Here is a 21,245-nt window from a genome sequence, read left to right as displayed (position 1 = left end):
TTTTGTTGCAATCAAATTTGAAATTTCTGAGTTGACAATAGTTTTTGAGTCTATTGCCAACAAAATTTTCATACCACAAATCCTTTCTTAGTATTCGAACGATTTGATATTCAAGGGAAAAGTATTCTAAGAAAAACATTACCGTTTACTTGGTCAATTTTTTCTTCATATCCATCCTGTTACCATTCCCCAAGATACTGTAATTTTAACATGTAGGTAATTATACACACAAAATTACAAGGTGAATTGATTCTGGAATCTTAGGTTGTGAAACAGACATTTAAAGGGTTGAATGTTTCACCACCATAATATTTTTAATTTCTTGAACATTATTTTATTTTTGACCCTTGAGTGTAGATTCAAATTACAGGGGTGGATTCCAGGTACCCTCTGGGAGTCCAATTAGAGATTCATATTCGATAAAAATTAGAATATGAGCCAACACTAAATATTTTTTATGGGCAAGATAATTGCTGTTAATTGCTTTTTAGTTTGGGATGGTGTGAGAGTGATTGGGGGTGGGGGGAATGGTTCACAAAGCCGGAGAACAGCTGCAACGAAGCAGCTGGCATACCTGAATATGGAGTTAAGGAGCTCCTCGGAGGCGAACTCCAGCAGCATGGAGGTGTTGGCGAGGACCAGAGCCTCCTTGGTGGCCTTGCTGAAGGACGCCGCCGATCCCGCCGGGGACTTGGGGTCCAGTCCTCCCTCTGCACACACACAACTCTTACAGATCACTTATTCCTCTATCAAACAAATTAACAGGGTTTTTATCAGGGCTTTTTTATCAACCAAATAACCTGTTTTTTATGTTTGAATCAGCATTTTGAAGTGAAACTTCTTTGCTGAGAGGGGGTTACAATTTTCAAGCGATCGCATGAGGGAATACTTAGGTACATGGTGGGAGAACCGGTAGAGGAGGAGAGTGTGTCAGCAGCGACGCCACTCCAACGCATGCACTAGCGATCGAGGGGGGATAGATACATAGTGTAGCATGCTATATTCTAGTTGTACCTTGGCGAAAGAGGAGAATGGCAGGGTAGAGGTAGAAATGATGCAGCAGTGATGCTAAAAAATTCTCCTAACGCTGCTTGTGTTTGTCTAATCCTCAATTTCCGTAATGGCTAGCAACTGACGCTAACATATTTCTTTAATTTTATTTAAAGTATCTACCATTTATTATGTAAGTTATTTTTGGTTCTCAGCATGTTCAAATGAAAGCCATTGAACATATCCCGCTTTCTGCCACTCGTGACACTGTTGCCGCCGGCTGCCGCAGACTGAACATATCTATATGAACTTAGCTTCACGTGAGCGAAGGTCGTATAATCCTAGTATGTGTTGACGCAACCTTAACCGGAATAATCCTTGGATCACTCTTGAGCTAAGATCACTGGATTGCGGACAGAAGCGCAGAATGGTGGAAATGGCCATAAGTTACTGGACTCACATTCCATAAGTCTCGGGTGCAAACACCCGGACCGACCATCCTGATCTCTGCTTTCCGTGCTTTCTCCCGAAACCACCCTCGCGGGGAATACTGGGATGGCCCTTCACAGTGGGCCAAGGCGGGCTGCTTCCCCAACATCCCTGGTCTGTGTGTGTAACCACAGTGATTTCCTGGATTCATTTGACTCCATCCTGGACTCAACTTGTCTATACATAATCAAGGCTTTTTAGAGTGCTCATTGGTAGCTCACAAGGTTGCATCCTTTGGTGGGTTGCACGTGATTGGATGACCACTTCTTATCCTTGTTTATAACTGGCCCGGAATCATCAAGGGTGTTGTAGTACGACCATCAGCGTGAAGCAGATAAATGTGTGCTTCAAGTCCACTTTGCTACCCGACGAAGCCAAGAAATAATCGTGGCTCTATCTACCTTTACATAAGTAAAATATTTTGGATCAATTGGGTCAATACTTATGCAAACTGTAAGCTTGTATGGATTATGATTTTTTTATGAATTTAGAAATTAAAAAAATTTTATTGATAAATGAGTGTCTGGGCAAGTATTTTCTGGCGTGAGGTCTCTTTAGTTTTTTTTTATTTTGGATATTTCTGAGCCTGTCATCTTGTTTTATGGATTCTAACCTTAATTCTTAAGATACTGCATTTATTTGGTGCTAACAAGTCTCCTTCTTGTTATCTTTGGATAACAACAATCATACCAGGGCTGAGATTTAGTTCAAGAATTTTGCAAATTTAAGATTGGGTATTTTTCGACAAATAGTCTGATAGCTCATTAGGCTGCAATAAGTTATGTTCATGCTACAGATTGTTCCCTTGTAATTGGCGGCCATCTGCAAGAGAAGCCAATGCCCTGTTTGGCTGGGGCATTCGGGACGTTTTATGCTTCCGCACTGAATTACCTATTATGATTGGTGTTTCGACAATACACACGTACCTTAAATAAACCCAGCCAACCACGAAACACAGACAATGCTACAAAGTTTTAACACATAGTTGGTCTGTACACCAGTATCATTGGCCACATGTGGCTGTGGTGATATATGGCTGTCTGCTTCGTGCTGAGGCCGCCTCCATAGAGTAATAACAACATTGCACGCGAGCTGCAGTGGAGCTGTCGGGCACGAGCGAACATTCTGTAGTCCGAGCATGTGTTGGCGCAACGTTTGGAGACTGGGGCCGAGATCACCGCTGTCCAACGACACCTCTGCTGCTGATGAGAGACAATTGATGTCTCGCACTCACTCGCAGTCCACAGCTCGTACTCTTTCTGCCGCCGCCGCTTGAGTGCCTCGCCGGCTCTCTCCACGGCCTCTGCCACCATCTCGTTGGAGACGCCCGCCGCAGTGTCGTCCCGCCAGGCGCGCAGCTCTGGCGCCGGCTGCAGCTCGCACGGGATGCGCACGTTCCTGCAAGCACCACGCATCACCCACACAGTAAGTAAAGCAGTACAACAGAGTGGACACTCAATCCTACTTAATCTTTGCATTTCTTCTTCATATCTATGCTACCTACTAGATCGCAAATTGTAAAATTACACATTTGGCATTAGTGTAATTTTAGATTTTTGTTCATGTTTTTCAGAAAAACACACAGTGTTTGTGAAATTTTTACACATTTCTGTGCAAAATTACTACTAAATCGTGTCATTATACACCAAATGTGTTACGAGTATACTGGAGGCGGGCTGCAGTTTGAACACGCGGTCTGTTTCTGTTGCGTGACTAATCAGATTAGCAACGGCACCTCGCTATCCCTTCCCCCCCACTTCCCCCCTTCCTTGGTTGCCTCTGGAAGGAATGGCACGTTCCCAGACCCCCGCCTGTGTGAAGTGGCGTAACTAGCACGCCATTGTTCTGGGAGCTTCGGTTGTTAAGTCAACCCTGATGACGCGACACTTCAAAGGGGTGCGAGACCATTCCAAAAGGGGGACTGAGGGGTATAAAAACAGCGACTCCAGCTTCCGAGGAAGTGAAATGGGGAGGGCAAGTGACCCCTTGGTGAACAAAGGTGGACGACCAGCGACAGGCTTCGTGTGCGGAGAATATTGCCATCGAGACAGCGCTGCATGCGACAGACAAGTAGTGCAAGGCAGTATGCTGGGACAGAGGTGCAAGGGAAGAGACGAGCAGTCACGAGAGCCACTGTTGAGCCGAGCTCCGGTGGGGAGAGTAAAGTGTAGCTTAAATGAAAAATGTGATTAATTTGTGCACACAATTTTTTTTAAAAATTTGATTAATCGTGTATATAGTAGATAATAAATCAAATTTTATTCAAATAACTGGGCTATATTTATCGAAAAAAAATTTCCTAGTCATATTAGTAATATTATGGATGTAAAAAGGAGAACAAGTGTTCGTAATGATCATCGCTTGCGAGACTTTTTGTAACCATTATATTACAATAAGTGAATATCTGCTGAAAATATTTGTGGCAGAACAATAAATGAGAAATATTTAGTTAAAATTTTAGAAGAATATCCTTGAAAAAAGGGTAATGACATAAAAACCAGAAGAAAAAAAATGTAGTTGTGACAAGAGTCAAGAGTTTATCTATGTTAGTGAGGTTGGATGATAAGTACGATGCTAGCTGGTGCTTCTAGCGCCGTATCGCCTCTTAAGCACAAGGCTGTGGGCTGGTGCGCAGTCTTCTCGTCCTACATGGGACAACTATGAGATCATAGCAGACATGGCGGAGAAATGAAGACAAAGGTGTAATGCAAGTCCATTTAGTGCTCTCGAGTATCTCTAGCGTTTTATGCTTTAAAATTATTCTGAAATAATTGTTTTAGCCAATTTCAAACTTAGAAAAATACGGAACAAAAACTTCTCATCCGCCTTCGATGCTTTTCGTAGACAGATCCTAGTGTGGAGTGCTATTTATTCTGCAGCTGTGCACACGGTGTGCGTGCGAGCGTGCCGGGCTTGGCGATGACTCACAGGAAGGGGTCCTCCTGCACGAAGGCGCGGGACTGCACGGTGGCGAGCCCCGGGGTGTTGAGGCACAGCAGGCCGGCCACAGTCACCTTCCTCACCTCCTGCAGCTGGGCTGCGAGACACACACAGAGAGGACCTCAGCCGCCAACGTCGCAGCTCGCACAGACACATACGCACTGGGAGAGAGACTGAAACTATCATGAACATTTGCAGATATCTGTATTTACACAAAAAGCAACTGGAGCAGTACGAAGAAATACTTGCCGTGGGAATTTCTGTTTTGTGTAGTGCCAGTGCTTGCTTTAGTTAAAGTTGTTTGTAAATTGTTCCCTGAATAGTTTGTAGCATTAACTGGATACATGAATAAAACTAAGAAAACTAACCAAACTCCAATTTTAATAATTAGACTATCTTTTCCATTATATAAAAACTTTTGCTTGTACAAAAATTAATTAAATTTCCTAACCATGAGCCAATTTCTGTGTGCACGACAAGAAAAATTCAGTATTGTTTGGAAAAAACATATTTTGTATAGACAAAAATAACCACACAATGTGCTGTATAAATTAACAATATTTATCTTGTTATATTTATTGGTGAACTGGTTTCCAAAGGAATCTTCTGTAAGATTACAAAAAAAAATTTTTTTTCTGTGCACAGAGACGAGGATGAGTTTCATTCCGGTACATCCCAGATAACGTCATTTTTGCAGTAAACTTATCATGTGAAGTATTTATTTTATTAACTTATTTTATGTCTCTTATACTTAACCACATACGTGAACACAGTTGATGATAAAGTAAGAAATAAGATAGAAAGGAGAATTAAGCTTTAATAAAATGTTCAAGGATGAGGTAACCATTACAAAATTTAAAAAAAAAAAAACTAATTATAGGTAACTAAAAATTAAGCATAGGCATGCACATATTGGAAAGTAATTAACATTTAAAAAATCCTGCATTTAATGTAATATTACATTAAAACCAATCACTAATATTTTCATACACAGGTTCAAGCAGTAGGTGAATCACGAAGTGGTCACGGCAGGTGGGAATTGTGGCGAGCGTTGCCGAGATCCAGTGGGTCCTGTTTCCCCCTTCTGCGCTCGTCCCAGCACTCTACACGGTCTCCAGGACCCTCCAAGTTCCACAGAGACGTCAAGCCCGGCGACTGACCTGGCGTGAAGGAGGACGGCGGGATGTCGTTCTCGAACCAGAAGCGGTCGCCGTCGCGGGCGAGCGCGAACTGGCGCCCCAGCAGGCAGGAGAGGGTCGGCCCCAGCACAGCGCCGGGGGCCGGGCCCTCCAGAGAGGCGCCCACCACCAGGTCCACCTCCTCGGGGCGGCTGCAACCCCACACACACGCCGCCAGTTAACGTCGCCTCACGTTCGAGAACCAACAGCAGTAACAAAGACATATTTGCCTAATGCTGTGTGCTTTATATTTAAGGACTGAAAATATTCACTGATTCATTTTGCGGCAATTGGAGAAATGACGGAGCAGATCGTCCATCGTCTCCCTCCCCCCAATAAATCCCTTTGAAACTAAAGTTTAAAAAAAAGTTACATAAATGATCATCTTCACCAATTAGCACCTGATCTTTGAAGCTTGTTCGATAATTTTTATAAAATGTATTTTTGTTTTGTATTTTGTATTTTAAAATGCTACTGAATAGTGTAAATTTTGGTTAAACTAAAGCAATCTTTAAAAAAATGTGATGTTGTTTTGATTACAACATTCTCAAGATGTCAGTAATACGTTAAAATAGCCTTTTAAAGGGCTATTCATTTCCAAAAAAATCATACTTCCCATATAACTGGGAAGTAGTCCCTACCAGCCAAACACCCACCAATCATCTCCCCCCCACTCCCCCGCCGAGCCTCCTGGGGCCAACCCAAAATTTTGAAGTTGGGTCCGCCACTGTTAAACCTTCAATTTGCATCTGCTGTTGGCTCTGAGATTATTTGCCAGACTCTCGACCAATGACAAACTATTGACCAAAGAAGTATTGAATCATGGCCCCAACCCAGTTGGAACGTCTCGCTAGTAAACAGCCAATGAACAGGCGACTTTGGGAGTTACCAAGTAAATAAGATTTCCTGCTTGTAAGAAATGTATTGCAGTCAAGGGAGTTGTAAAATTGAAAAAGTCTACAATTCGGGATAGTCATAACATTGAGATGGTAATAAAATCAGGACAGTCACGAACACTCGTTAATGTTGGTTGGTCATAAAATCAAAACAGTCAAAAAATTGGGTTCATCATAAAATCGAAATAGTTGTACAATCAGGATGGTCATAAAATCTGCATTGTAGTAAAATTGAGGTAGTCGATAAATCGGCGTAGAAGTAAAATTGGAAGTATTAAAAATTTTTTAGGCATAAAATCAGAGTATTCTTAATATTGGAATTTTTATAAGAGCAGGTTAGTCTAAAGTCTAAATAGGCCTGGTAGAAAATTTGGGTTAATTGTAACATCGAAAAAGTTGTAAAATTGTAATGAACGTAAAATCGTGATGGTCGTAAAATCTGTTTAGCCGTAATTCGTCATAGTTGTAAAATTGTGATAGCGGCAAAGTCTGGTTAGCTCTGAGTTTGCGTTTTCATAACATCAGTATGGTCGTAATATCGGGATAGTGGTGACTGGAAGTGCGCCTGCCTGTAGGCTCGCTGCAGCAGTTCCCTCCGGAGGCTCCAGGCGGTGAGGTTGCCGGCGCCGTGGCCCAGCGAGGCGGCGCAGTGCTGGAACCACTCGGTGTAGCCGGGCAGGCCGTGGTCCCGCCCCGCCTGGATCAGCACGGGCCCCGCTCTGCCCCCGCCTGCAGCACGATACACATGCCGCCAGGTGTTCAACACAGCCTCCGCTTTTTCCATCCCCCACTGGTCGCAGTGTCCGGTGTCGCTTCGCGCTGACGACTATCACGTAAAGCAAAAATTATATATTATTTTTAAAAAAAAATCTTTATAATGATATGCAAGAAGTAAAGAAATTTAGCATTTGCAGGCCTATTATGCCAAGTTGGTTACTTTAATTTTTTTTTACTTTACGATTAATTTAAGAATTTTCCTGTAAATATAGTTCTAATGGCTCTCTCCTATATTTTGTTGAGAGACAACTTTTCTTGCTGGACAATTAATTAAAAATTATTTTCTAGGTGTAGAATACCCTCTTAATCGTCGCACCTATATTTTTGGCAGTCAAAATTGGGATAAAAAAACTCGCGTAAATGTCACATTTTGATTTTGGTCTCGCTATTATATACCGTGCTTTGTGTAAGTATCTTTTCCATATAAAACGATGAATTTTAAAGTATAAATCTAATTATTATTCGGACATTATCACTTACTTTTTTAATTAACGGAAATACGAAGTTGTCTGACGTGTAAATTTTCTTTTCATGACGTTTTTAAACGTTATTTCCTTCATCCGATCGTATGCGTCGCCGCGGTGTACCGCTTATAAACATGTAGCCAGCGCTAATTAGCATCATTCAATTTTGGTTATGTTGCTTTCCGTATAGAGCGCGCGCATGTAGTCGAATATCGATATCTCGCCGATTGCATGCAACGCGCGCTCTCTGTCGAGTGCCAAGTTAACTACATTTGATAGCCCGCATTCTTTCGCGGTATTTACCCATTAGTTCACGTCACAGATGCAAGTCGCTTGCATTCGTGTCACAGATTTTGTTTTTCTATTTAAAGTTTAAGAAAGGTTTTTGTTTAATGAATTATTAATATATATTGTTTGGCGTGCTCTTGTATACTCCACCTTTTTTTAAATAAACGTACTTTCCATGAACGGGTTTTGTTTTTATGAATAACTTTAATAAAACAATAATTTTTTTTTTCCGCATAATCGTGGAACCCTACTTTTCAAACTTGATTTTAGAATAAAATGTGCGACGATTATGCGAGAAAACACGGAAATGTGATATTTTTAAACTTTAGAACTCTCAAAAATAAGTTAAAACTACTGTGTTTTAATGACTTTTAAAAAACGTCAGAAATGTGTTAAAATGGCTTTTTAAAGGGCTGTTATTCTTTTTTATTTTCAAATTTTACGAATTCACCATTTAACTCCGGGGGTAGTTCCATACCAAACCAACCCTGCGGTCCGCCAATGGGTGTTGCTCACCTGGCCGGAGACTTCCCAGGCTGGGCTCCATCGCGGGCTCCCGCAGCAAGGAGTCTATCAGCTCGGCGTGGCTCCGGTTGTGGGACGCGCCCAGCTCCCTCTGTGCGGACAACGACGGAACCACGTCAGAGTCAGCGACGCTCTGCTTGAAGCTTCTCGGCCGGGAGCGAAGGTTTCATCAGCGTTTTGGTTGGCATTGCAGTCACCATCATCAGGGTACTCTGATGGATGCTACCCTGATGTTGGTGACTGCTATGTCGACTGAAACGTCGGTGAAACCTTTGCCCTCAACGCGACTCAGTTCCACAATCCAAAGAAACTTCAGATAATGGCTGCAAAAGCCTGCGATCTTTAGCTCGGCTGGCTTTTGGGCTTACAAAAACTTCCAAAACAATTTAATTTTTAAGCATCTTTGTAACATGAAGAAGAATAGAGCTGATAATGTAATTATTTCTTTAGCTTCAAAATTCCGTATTCATTTGGTATCAGGCTAAAATTCACAGTTCTATGTATACTTTATCCTCATATGCTTGACATGAATTTCATTTTATGAAGTCTTTACTTGAAAGAATAATAAAAAAAGTAATAATAAGCCTTCTACCTAACTTATTGATAGAGATATCTCTGTACTTCTATTTTGAGAACATAGTATGTTCTTAAATTATCTCCGCAATAAAACCAATCAATTACAAAAAATTACTGAAATCCAAATCACCTAATTAAATTGTACGACTGTCAGCATTCAATCAGCCTGTGCCAACATGTGATTAGAGAGCTGCGAATGTCAGTGATTTTTTTGGTTGCAACGTAGACTGCAAACATGTATGCCTCTGAATTGCTTTGATGATTGGATCCCAATCGCTTGGACTCTCCCCTCTACAACTGTGGACCGGTCAACTGCAAGCCAGCGGTAGAGTGGCCAAATCACATCAACCCACTCCAGAGAAGGGGAGGTTCTACAGTAAGGAATCAGCAAATAGGGAAGCATACGAGGTTTAAGTATACATAGAACTGTGAATTCTAGCCTGATATTAAATGAATACGCAATATTTCTGGGTCTCTGGTAATGGTCTAGGTGCAGGGATATAACGACCCATCGCCCAGAGCCTGCGACACTGCAGTCAGCAGAACGAGTAACTCCCAAAGTAAGAAGCCTCCCTCTGCAAGTGCCAACGGCCTCTTGGAGGAGGTACAGGGCACCCGCTTGTCCTTGGGGGGAGGAACTCCCCAGAAGGTTAGTGAATTACCTGATGGTCAAAGGCAGAGGATGCACAAGTCAACAGGAATCCACTGCAGTAAAGATCCTCGCTGATATCCGCAGGAAAATCATCATGGCTGGGTTCTAGCTTGTATATCCACCTTATGGCCAGTTGCACCATTTTGCTCTTCAATTAGCGAACCAGGGATCTTTGCCCAAGAATGATCCAAGAATCATTCCTCTAAATGTTGCGCCAAAACATACTGGGACTACGCGATCTTCGTTCGTATGAACTAAGGTTTATACATTTCCAGTCTACGATAACAGGCAACAGCAGTGTCGAAGAAATGTTAGGTGCATTTCTATTGGTGGGCTTGAATGATATGAAGTCGCTACAATCGATTGTGACATGGAGAGCAAATTTTTGATGCGATTGGCACAAGATAGCAGCACGTACTGAAAACACGTACTGGTATTTAAAAGTTAATACAAAATGAAAAAGTCTTAAATATGCATGGGTTTTGACTAAAAATTTATTTTATTTTATATGAAAAATGATCACGAAGATATAATATATTTAAAAAAAATTAAACTAAAATAACAAACATTTGAAATATGCTTATTTTATGTGAGAAGAGGTTGTAACACTGGAATACATAAAAATTTTGATACATGTATTATACAGTATCTGAAATTTTATCAGTAAAACACATATATTAATGATTGATTAAATTAACCTGCATAAAGTCTGTGAAAATGCTGTCCATGTGTGCTTGTGCCGTATCGATCCGAGATCATTGCTATGGACCCACCCGATAGTCGGTTCACATCGAAGTTCCCAATGGTCTTCGCTCGGGCCCACGACACAGTGGTGCAACAGGAAATGTGGTCCAACAGTGATCAAACATGCTTATGAGATCATGTGTGAGCTCCAATGGTGCCCCTGTCCATCAGAGGAGATGGCACAGGAAGAAGAATGACGATCTAATGCGATGATTCTCACATGAAACAGTTAGCTCTCATCGCTGCAAGAGAAGTTAGTTGTTGTGAATGTTGGCGCGTGGTGCCGGCCGTGGACTCACCAGGGAGTCAGGTATCATGGTGGAGAAGAGCCTCATGGCGGCGGTGGCCACACTGTTGAACACCCCTGCGTTGTAGGAGCTGGAGTAGCCGTTGTAGAAGCCCTGCGCCTTGGGCTCCAGCCCCAGCCTGTGCACGGCCTCCTGCAGACACAGGAGCGTCGTCACCAACCCTTATTCATCAGTAGCAAAGAAGACTAGTAGGGCGTACTGTGGGTACTGTTAAAAAGTTTTTTTCAGTTAAATAACTGCAGTATTTCTCAGATTATATGGCCCTTTTTTTTTCCTGTGTGTTTGCATATTTTTATATTCTGTCTGTTATTAAGGTATCTTATGACATTCAGAGTAACAGTAATGGTGTATGTTCAAAGAAAACATCTTAAATTAAACATACTGTATATGGGCAGACAAATGTTCTTTCCAAATATCTATTATTTACAGTATTTACACTTAGATTTTGATTCGTTCAAATTTAGAACTTCACAAAAAGTATTTTGGGAAAAATAATGGACATAAATCCTATTGCAGCTTTAACACGCAAAATGAGTCAACATTGCATTGCTTTCAAACAAAAAGAAAAATATAATCCATACAGTGGTGGAGGGATTGGGGGGGTGGGACAGTGGTAATACCCCCTCATGAAATTATGAATGAAAAACTATGCGAGATTTTGGTGTTGGAGGCAGTATGTTATTTCGGATGTTGGAAAGTGAAATGCTACAACACCTGGAATTTAACTGTCCAAAACCTTGCTGTTTACATAAGTTTTCTGGACACAGATATTCTTACAATAAATGAATTCCTGTACCCGCCACCAGTGGCGTAGCCAGGATTTGTGTATGGGGGGTGTTAAAAAGCATGCCCCCCCCCCCCCATTCCCGTATTAAAGCGGGGGGTGGGGGGGGAGTCCTCCTCCAGGAAAATTAGGATTTTAAGGTGTAAAATAGTGCTATTTTTAGCAGTTTTTGGTACTTACTTAAATTTAAATATTGTAATGGTAAAATTTTTATTAATTTTAATATGAAATTTGTTTGAGTGATGAATAAGAAATTAATTAAAGATTATGAGTGCTAAAGGGGGGGGGGGGGGTTGAACCCCTAACCCCCCCCCTCCCCGGTTACGCCCCTCCCCGCCACTGATGTCAGAAATGCGTTACAAGGATATCTCTGACTCCCCGCCCCAATGGGGAGGCGTCGCTAGTGGCTGCGACTCACGTCGCCCAGGACGGTGGGCAGGAACTCCTTGTAGGTGAGCAGCTGCAGCTGCGCGACCAGCAGCTTGCGCGCCTCGCGGAACAGCGTGTCGTCGTCCCAGCCGGGGTTCAGCGCCGACAGCTGGAGCGCCAGCCGGTTGTGCTCCCTCAGGAGCACGGAGAAGAGCGCGCCCAGCCCCGTCCGCTCCCGGCATCTGCGGACACAGCCCCGCGTCCCCAGCCCGGATAGCCCGTAGTTCTCAGGCCACAACCCCAACAGTTCCGAAATTCACCGAAGTAAAAGGTTAGGTTCAGTCAGTGTAATCAATATATTTCCTTTTATTTTTTGGGATGATAAGTTAGGTTGGGTTAGATTATCAAAACTAAAATAAAGGTTGGTTACGTTAGGTTAGGTTAGCATTATTTAAAATACTTTACGCCCGTAAAATTTATCAATCCTTGCAATCAATCCTTTGAGATCAGTCGGCAAACTTCGGAGAACTTTGAAAATGTACAGGTGTGGCTCCCATTCCTATGAACTAACTGTAGGCTTCCCTCCCAGCCCAACTTTGTAAAAGTAATTTTGTGATTTTTTTTACAGTGTTGTTAAATCTAAAGCTGCATGTAGACGGGGCAGGTGGAAGTGGAAGCAAGTACTAGCCAAGTGGTCACTTGTCAGTCAAAATCTTATACATGAGGCAAGTAATATGTTAGCCAGTGAACTGTGAGACATTAAGAGCAATCAGTTCCTCCCTATATTTAGTAATTTCAATTTCATGCCTATTTTTGTTTTCATAACCACTGTGTACATTTTCTTTAAAATTTCATAGTTCTGGAATACTACTTAAAACAGTAATCAGTAATCAGTGCTCCATTTCATAGATATATTATAAAAATATTTTCATTTCAGCTCATGTTTTATTTTAAGTAACCACCTTCCTCACCGGAGATGATTGCCCGACATGAAAAATCACCATACTTTTGTACATGTTCAGACCGGAGAGAAAGCCGCCAGTAAATCTTGTGACCACTACTGTCTGGTCTCAAATTTTTCTTTTCCCTGGCTGTCACGTGAAAGTTGGCTCTGAAGTGGAACGTGCCTGTTTGGACGGTTTCCGGCAGCCAGTACTTGGCTTCATCACTTGCCACCTCTACTTGCTCCGTCCACGAGGGGAGACCTAAAATGCACATAAAGTTCTGCCATTCCCAATTACACCCGAACAATTCACCTTCGGCCAACCTCGGGATTTGTTTTATTTTTGGGCAGGAAAAATGAATTCAATATATTAAAAGTGATTGGTTAGGTTAGCTACATTAAAACACTTTAAAACACTATGGACGATTAGTTAGGTTAGTATAGCTACATTAAAATAAACATAGAAATATAAATATATATATATATAAATAAACCAGAGGTTGGCCGCAGGTGAACTGTTCGGGTGTAATCGGGAATGTCGGAACTTTACGTGCATCTTAGGCTTCCCGTCCACGAGGGCCTACTCGACGACTACTCACGTGACGCAGGCGTCCAAGTTGACCTGCCCGCCGTCGCCGGTCCGCAAGGAGAAGATGTCCGCCTCGGAGCCGCCGTACAGTGCCGAGCCGTCTAGGAAGGCCGAGGCCGTGTTCATCTGCTGCCGCTGGTCTGTGAGAGAAGGGGCGGCGTTATCAACAGTAGGGCCAGGCAGGGGCCGCATATCGGTAGGCTCTGCAGCCACGGACGGGACAAAGAGGGTAGGGGTTAGATATACCACGGGATGGGTAGAAAATTTTTTTTTGTAGAATACAAAAAGTGTGAACTGAAATGCGAATATAAAAAAATAATAATTCAATAACTGCTCTGAATTTTTTTTTTATAAATGGAACAGAAATATTAATGTAAAATTGCAGATGTTTGTAAATTTGTACATTTAAACGAAAACAAATGTATCACTAAACAATAGTGTTCGCGGTAATACTGGTTTCCGATTATTACCCGGGAATTTATGGCTGTGTTGTCCCAGTACCTCGAACAGTTAGAAATTATTTGTAAATTGTGTTCCCTGAATAGTTTTCCAGTATTAACTGTGCATATAATATAACAAAATAAAGTGAGATAGTTGAATATTGGATTATCTTTCCCATAATTTAAAAAAAATGCTTTAAAAAACACCAATATAAAATTTTGCACCAATTTTCTTAATAAATACTCAGTATTATCTCGAAAAATAATATTTCATAAATGCAAAAAAAAAAAACATAAGTCTAGTGTTGTACAAATTTACAATATATTTTTTGCAGCATTACTAACTATTTCTTGGCAACTGGTTTCCGAAAGAATTTTTTGTAAAAGTAAACGATTTTTTTTTCTGTGTGCACGGAAAACCTTGCTTACCAAACGAGCAGTGTTTGTCGGTGCTGGGAAGAGACCTCTGGTACGGGACGCAGCCTCCTTCCTCCTTCAGAGAAGCACACTCCGGGTGCTCAATGTGGCAACACTGCAGGTTCTCTGCACCAACCAAACACCCACCTCACATACAGCACCAAGTATGCAAAGGAAAAACATAAAAAAAAAAAAAAACCAACAAACAGCTTAACTAGAGACCTTAAAATTTTGCCAATTATTTCAGTGATAGGCTGAAATTCAAATAGTCGTACCTCTGCAATTCTTCTGCTATTAGCTCACATCTACCTGGAGGACTCGGGACCAATGAGTGACCCTGGGCCAAAGAAGTGTAGAATCACGGGCAACTCTGTCTAGAGTCAGCAGCCAATGAGCAGGGCATATTTGCTCAAGTGTGTAAATGACTGGGGAGTCTATCCTAGAGGTAGAGACTGGAAAAATTCACGAATTCATTTCGCGATAGGCTAAAATACAAACGTTATACCTCAGTGCTGCCTCTGTTATTGGTTAACATCTCACCTGGATGACTCTGGGCCAATGAGAAACACCCAACCAAAGCTTTATCGAATCACAGGCTGCTACGCTGTAACGTCTCACAAGACAGCAGCTAATGAGTGGGTGGCATTTGACAGAGTGTACGTAGAACTATGGAGTTCATCCTACAGGTCATTGAACCCGCAAATTTTTCCGGTCCCTATCCATAAGACATAGTTTTGACATCAACCCTGTTTCACAGTCATGACTTCACAAGCTCAAGCTGGCACACTCAGTGAGGGGCTTCTTAATTCCAGGGGGAGGCTGCCCTCCCTCCCCACGTATCTACGCCCATAGTTAGAGACATTCAAAATTCTGTTATTTTCTGCAGACGGGATTGACTCCACAAACGTGTGCATGATCCAATCGGTGTCTTGTGTTCACTTACTACTGCACCATTTTAAGTTATCATCAAATCGCAGATGAATCTTCCAGAAGTCTTTTATGGGTTTCTAATTGGTTTCTAGTCCTTCAATACATGTCAAATAATCAATGGTACAATGATAAAGGCCATTCAATGATACAACCATTTGCAAACTAGGCTGTCTTCAATAATAATCTGAATTATGTGCATAACTAGAGACTAAAAAAAATTTGCTGTTTTATTTTTAACTACAATATAGACTAGACTCCATAGTATTTCACTTGATTGGACACAGGTCATTGGTTAGTGGTTACCTGTTCATTGGTTGCTCTCTTGAGGTCCATGCTTGGCTGCCATTGAGTCTCTACTTCTTTCGTTGTGAGTTTACTTATCAATGCCTCAAAATCCTCCACATAAACTGTGGGACGATTGCAGAAGTAGCTCAAACGTCAATTAGTTTGAATTTTATTCTACATTCTATGAAACTGCAATTTTTTTCCGGTCTATGTATGTTATTATTTTTATGCAAAGCCGTTCCCAAAAAAATGGGTATAGAAGTAAGATGAAAATCAAAATTATTCTCACCTGGCACAAGGTCTACAAGAATGGCATGAAGCTGATGCTCAGTAAGGCCGTTCGCCCTACTTGTAACACCTGTCACTAAGATAATGTACCCTGAGGAATGACTGAGGTGAAAGCGGTAATGTTTTGCAATAAATAGACTAGAAAGATTCACTGATATGACCTCTAAAATAAACTATACAGTCATCTACATCAGCGATGGAAAACGTCACTCATTTTTGACGGCCAGAATTCATTTTCGTAACTTTTACGAGGGCCTGACACACATAAATCAATACTTATAAGATTTCTTATGACAATTTAATGTATTATTATTCTGTATAGAAACCAATAAATACAGCATGTGGCTTGAATTAAAACAAAATTAATATCTTAAAAGTATTATTCACAAAAAAAAAATTAAAAATCTTAAAATCTAAGAAGAATTACCATGAAACAATGTATGCATTACAAAAATTTAAATAATTTTATTTTCACTATTTATATGAGAATATGATGTTTTCTGAACAGTGTCTGCTTTATGGTACATATATGCAATAGAAAAAATAAATGTATTCATAACATGAGGCCGCTGCTGATCTACATATGCAAGCAAATATCTCATTTTAATTTTTTTAACTTAAGTTTATCGTGAAATGAGATCCCTCCCCCCCCCCCCCCCCCCCCCAATCTAATTGTAAACACTTCTTTTGATGGCCCTGCGCTGTGCTATTGTGTGCGTACAGATTTAAATTCGAATGTGAATCCTGCAGCTCTCTTTGCAGATCACATGGCAGGAGCGTTGCTTACATTCCTGGTTATCAAAATCCAGCTGCAATTAAACATGAAAGCAGAACTTGCGTAGACACTTTCCTACTGTGGCCATCTTTTCGTCCAGACCCATCCTCTGTTTCCTATATTCTGTATTTTACTACACTATTAATTCTTGCAAATTTGCACCCCGCATGTCTGGGCCCAGGGTTTTCACTGTGTCTATGCAGGTTTTACCAGGGCTCGACTTAGCATAGTTTTAAGATAGAGTAGTCAGCCTTGGCTTCAATCGCTGCCATGACTCGCCAATCATTGCACAGGGCACAAGATCATGTTACCCTCTCCATGCATGGCAAGACATGTTGGCTTTGGCCTGACACACATCTACACTGTAAATTCGTTTTTTTTTTAAATGGAGCAGAAATATTCACGTAAACTTACAGACATATGTACATTTGTACATTTACATGGAAACAACTGCATCACTACAAAATAGTTTTTGCAGTAATACTGGTTTCAGATTCTTAACTGAACATTTATGCTCTCTGTGTCCCAGTAGCGCCAATAGTTAAAAGTTTTTTGTTAACTGTTTCCTGAATTGCTTTCCAGTATTAACAACGCACATTAATAAGCATAATAAAACAATATAAAGTCAAATTGTTGAATAAATATTCCATCATCTTTCCCATTGTTTGAAATTTTGAATGAAACATCAATTAAAACATAAAATAATGCACCTTTTTTTTTTGTAAGAAATACTCTAGGAAAACTCATTTCATGTATTAAAAAAAAATAACCATAGCTTTGTGTTTTACAAACTTTTTTTTTGGCAACTGGTTTCCAAAGCAATCTTTAGTAAAAGTAAAGAATAATGTTTTCTGTGGAGGTCCATCCCCAACCCGGACCCCTCCTACAACTACACCTACAGTGTTAGCTAGGTTAGGAGGAAAGAGAGAAGGAGCGAGATGGGAGGAGAGAGAGAGGGAGAGAGGGAGCAAGAGAGAGAGAGAAAGAGGGAGCGTGGATGGAGAGAGAGGGAGCGAGAGAGAAGGAGGGAGAGAGGAGGGAGAGAGGGAGCAAGGGAGAGGAAGAGAGGGAGAGGGAGCGAGAGGGAGAGAGAAGGAGGAAGAAAGAGGGAGAGAGGGAGCTAGGAGAGCGGTAGAGAGGGTGAGGGAGGGAGAGAGAGGGAGAAGGGAGAGGAAGCAAGGGAGAGGGAGAGAGAGGGAGGGAGAAGTAGAGGGAGGAAGAAGGAGAGTGAGAGAAGGGGCGGGAGGCGGCGGGGGCTGCTCACCGGGAGCCGCGGGCAGCGCCATGTCGCGCCGCAGCAGCTCGCCCCAGGCCCCCGCCAGCCCTGTCACGAAGCCGTGCCTCGCCAGCGGCGGCCAGGCGGGGGACAGCGCGGCCCACGCCTCGTCAGCGGGCGGCGCTCGTCGCGGCTCGCTGGTCCCTGCGCAACAACAGCACGATATGTACCCATGTCGTGGACTAGCTTTAGTACTTACCATCAAATAATCATTCAAATTTTTATGATGAAAATAAGTAATAAATAGTGATGAAAAACATCAAATATTTATTTAAATTAAGTCTTGAGTCATTTATTATTAAAACTCTACTATGTGAGACTGATAGTTATCTAGTGCCTCCGTTCGAGCTTAAGAAAAAAAAAAAACAAGTTGGCAATCAACTATGTATATCGATACATTCTACCGTCAACACACTTTAGGTCACGTTACATAATTATTACTGTAATTGTTGACCAACGTTTCATTAAATCAATCAAAATGATGCCCTTTTGCTCCCCAAATGTTTGCACGTTAAAGATCTGCCGTTAACTAAAACTGCCAATAAAAACTTGTGTCTCAAGAGTTTTTTTTTTTTTAAATGACCAAACGAAGCTTACTTTATGTACAGCCCTCATATAGTTTATTGGTATACAACAAGATTGGTATTTTTATGAAGTATATATGTTTCATTAGTTAATATATTTAGCTATCCTACAAGTCAAATTTGTTTGCCACCATTAAATAAATTTTTGAAATTATACTTATTTAGGCACGTTATGATAAAAATGATGAGAGTGAATTTTTACGATGGGCGCGTACCATGGAACAAAATTTTCACACAATGAAAACAAAATAAAAAGGTACATTCAAAAAAAGGCTAGATATAAATAAAAATTAAATATGTGCTTTTAAATCTTATACATTAGTGAGTAAAAATTAAATATTAGTCTGTATAATGAAAAACATTTATTTACTGTGAATATTAGTGATATAAATTGTGTTTATAAACATTTTTCAAGTGTATTTATACAAGTGAGGTTATATTCTTGTCATTATAATTTATTTCCATTATAAATTAATATATGTTTATTTAATAAATAATTAAAATTAATTAATTAGAATAATCATTCAGCACATTTATTGATTTTCATTGAAAATTAAATTTTCTCTCAGTAAACAAGTTTTATTTTCTTGTTTATATGGATATTGAACACTAAGTATTTATTTAATTTTTTTAATTTGATTAAATTTACACTTTACTAACCATATTTATAATACCACTCCAGTCCAATTATTATTTTATTTCTGTTAATTATTTGCATACAAAATTAAAGTTAGCTTTTTTATTACATCAAGTAAGTATAACTTTTATCGCAGGTACATAATTACATGCACCCATTTTTTTTTTTCAAACAATTTGTTTTTATTGTTTTGATGAAACACTTGATAGTGACTCGTGCTAAAAAATCTTAGTCATGTTGAGATTTGGGATCAAACTCTCAACCCACTTAAGCATGAATTTTTATACTGGAATAAACACTAGCAAGATGGACGCGATGCGATGGACGGAAATAAATAATTTCCTAGCCAATCACATTTGACACATCCGGTTAGAAATATTTTTTTTATTTCTGCCGCATCGCTGGCGTGGCATTACTGAAATGCGTGTCAGAATTTTGTCTTCAAAATATGGTTAAACCTGTGGATAGGTGATTCTAATGTTGCTAAACCTGTATTTTTAAAGGGTTTGTTTACTAAATTTATCCACGAAGACTCTTAAATGTGTTTACGCGCAGTGATTTTTACAATTGAATATTAAGGGGCCCGCCTCGTCAGGGTGTATCTGTGTCAGTGAGGCGGGATGATAAGCACCACACTTGCTGGTGCTTCTAGAGCGGTATCACCTCTAAGTGCAAGGCTCTGAACTGGGCGTAATGCTATGTCGTCATGCTATGAAATTTAAGCGGTGACCGTAACATTATATGACAGAGAAATGAGAATAAAGGTGTATTGTAAGTCCTTTAGTGCTGTACCCGTTGTTTTATGCCTAACAATTGCCCTGAAAACACGCCTTTTAGCCATTGTATCTCTACTATAAATACTTTTCTGCCCTCAGCGAACTCTTAAATGCTTTTCGTAAACAGACCCCACTCCGGTATCTTAAGGTAGTTTTCAAATTGCATTGTTTTTCCTGAAGCCCTGCATACCGTATATGTGCCCAGGTATTCTAGGCCCTGTAAGTTTGAATCGAACAAATTACTTTCTCAGAGAGATGTATAGGCTATATAAGTATAAATTATTGATTTATTTACTTGTTTATTTTTAAAAAAAATTGCAAAAATAAATATCTGTCATATGATTGGTGCGTATGTAACAGCAATAAACATTTGATATGAAATCGTTTATTTTTGGTCGTCACGCGGGTAAAAACCGTATGTTCACAATAACAAGATATGTTGCTGTCGCACCGCGTCCTTCGAGACGTCCGTGTTTTCCCTCCTGTTGCGCTAATGTCTCGTGACGACGCGACAAAAAAAACAATGCAATGCGAGTTTCTTCCCTATTGTGCGCTGGGCGATACCCGCCTGTTTTCGGCGGTTCCTCCAAAGGTCGCGTGCTTTCTCTTGTGGATTTCCTCTCGCGGCGATCGTCGTTGGTGGGGATGGTGGGTGGGGGGTGGGGGAGGAGGTATTTGTCGCGCAAAGTGACCTCCGCGTACTGTCACGTGCCGTTGTGATAACGACGAAAGTTCTCACTCCATCGGCCGGCGCCGAGAAGCTAGCTCTCTCTCGCGATTGCGACAGCGCTTGTTCAAGATGGCCGCCAGCGGGCTGATTTCGAGCACTCGCGGAGACTTGCGGTACTCCACGCTTCACCGAAACGCGTACCGCATTCGGCGATTACGAACCAACATGCGGCGTGTGTTCCGTTACATACGATCCGCGACACTTGTGAGTCACGGTATCAATCAGTAATGTCAACCACTGGGTAATTAACGCGTGCGTAAGATATTCTATTTTTTCCAGTGAAATATGAAAAAACAAAATGTTTCACTGAGAAATTAAATATTATTTTGGTTTTACATATTATTGTTTCGGGCATTTAAACTATCGGGTGAGTTGTTCGATATTTCTTTGATTTAAAGTCAGAACAAAATAAATTTATGACGTTAATGTTGCATTACCTGTGTATTGTCATAACAAACATAAAACCATAGATAAGAAAATCATCGTAACAGTTCCTAACCGAAAATACGCTTTACGTTGAACTTCATTATAAATAAGTTTGGCTCCTTAACAGTTTCTGCTATGATGAAAAGAAAAGCATGCTTTTAAAATTTCC

General features: G+C 40.8%; 1 protein-coding gene across 1 annotated transcript in view; it reads right to left on the bottom strand.

Annotated features, from left to right (window-relative positions):
* The window catches only part of LOC134535003 (probable oxidoreductase PXDNL), a 145,000-nt gene that overhangs the window by 9,341 nt on the left and 114,414 nt on the right, over positions 1 to 21,245 (bottom strand). Inside the window, exons 5-15 of the mRNA XM_063373810.1 lie at positions 17,912 to 18,067; positions 14,382 to 14,495; positions 13,523 to 13,652; positions 12,030 to 12,222; positions 10,819 to 10,959; positions 8,539 to 8,638; positions 7,063 to 7,222; positions 5,580 to 5,749; positions 4,408 to 4,516; positions 2,714 to 2,877; positions 575 to 710 (exon numbers count right to left, since the gene is read on the bottom strand). Coding sequence (XP_063229880.1) covers positions 575 to 710; positions 2,714 to 2,877; positions 4,408 to 4,516; positions 5,580 to 5,749; positions 7,063 to 7,222; positions 8,539 to 8,638; positions 10,819 to 10,959; positions 12,030 to 12,222; positions 13,523 to 13,652; positions 14,382 to 14,495; positions 17,912 to 18,067 — 1,573 coding nt within the window. The remainder of the gene's footprint in view (positions 1 to 574; positions 711 to 2,713; positions 2,878 to 4,407; positions 4,517 to 5,579; positions 5,750 to 7,062; positions 7,223 to 8,538; positions 8,639 to 10,818; positions 10,960 to 12,029; positions 12,223 to 13,522; positions 13,653 to 14,381; positions 14,496 to 17,911; positions 18,068 to 21,245) is intronic.

Source organism: Bacillus rossius, chromosome 8 (genome assembly GCF_032445375.1).
Source record: "Bacillus rossius redtenbacheri isolate Brsri chromosome 8, Brsri_v3, whole genome shotgun sequence".
In the NCBI taxonomy this organism is placed as follows: domain Eukaryota; kingdom Metazoa; phylum Arthropoda; class Insecta; order Phasmatodea; family Bacillidae; genus Bacillus; species Bacillus rossius.
The sequence above is the reverse complement of the archived record's forward strand: the minus strand, read 5'-3'. Positions and strand labels throughout refer to the sequence as shown.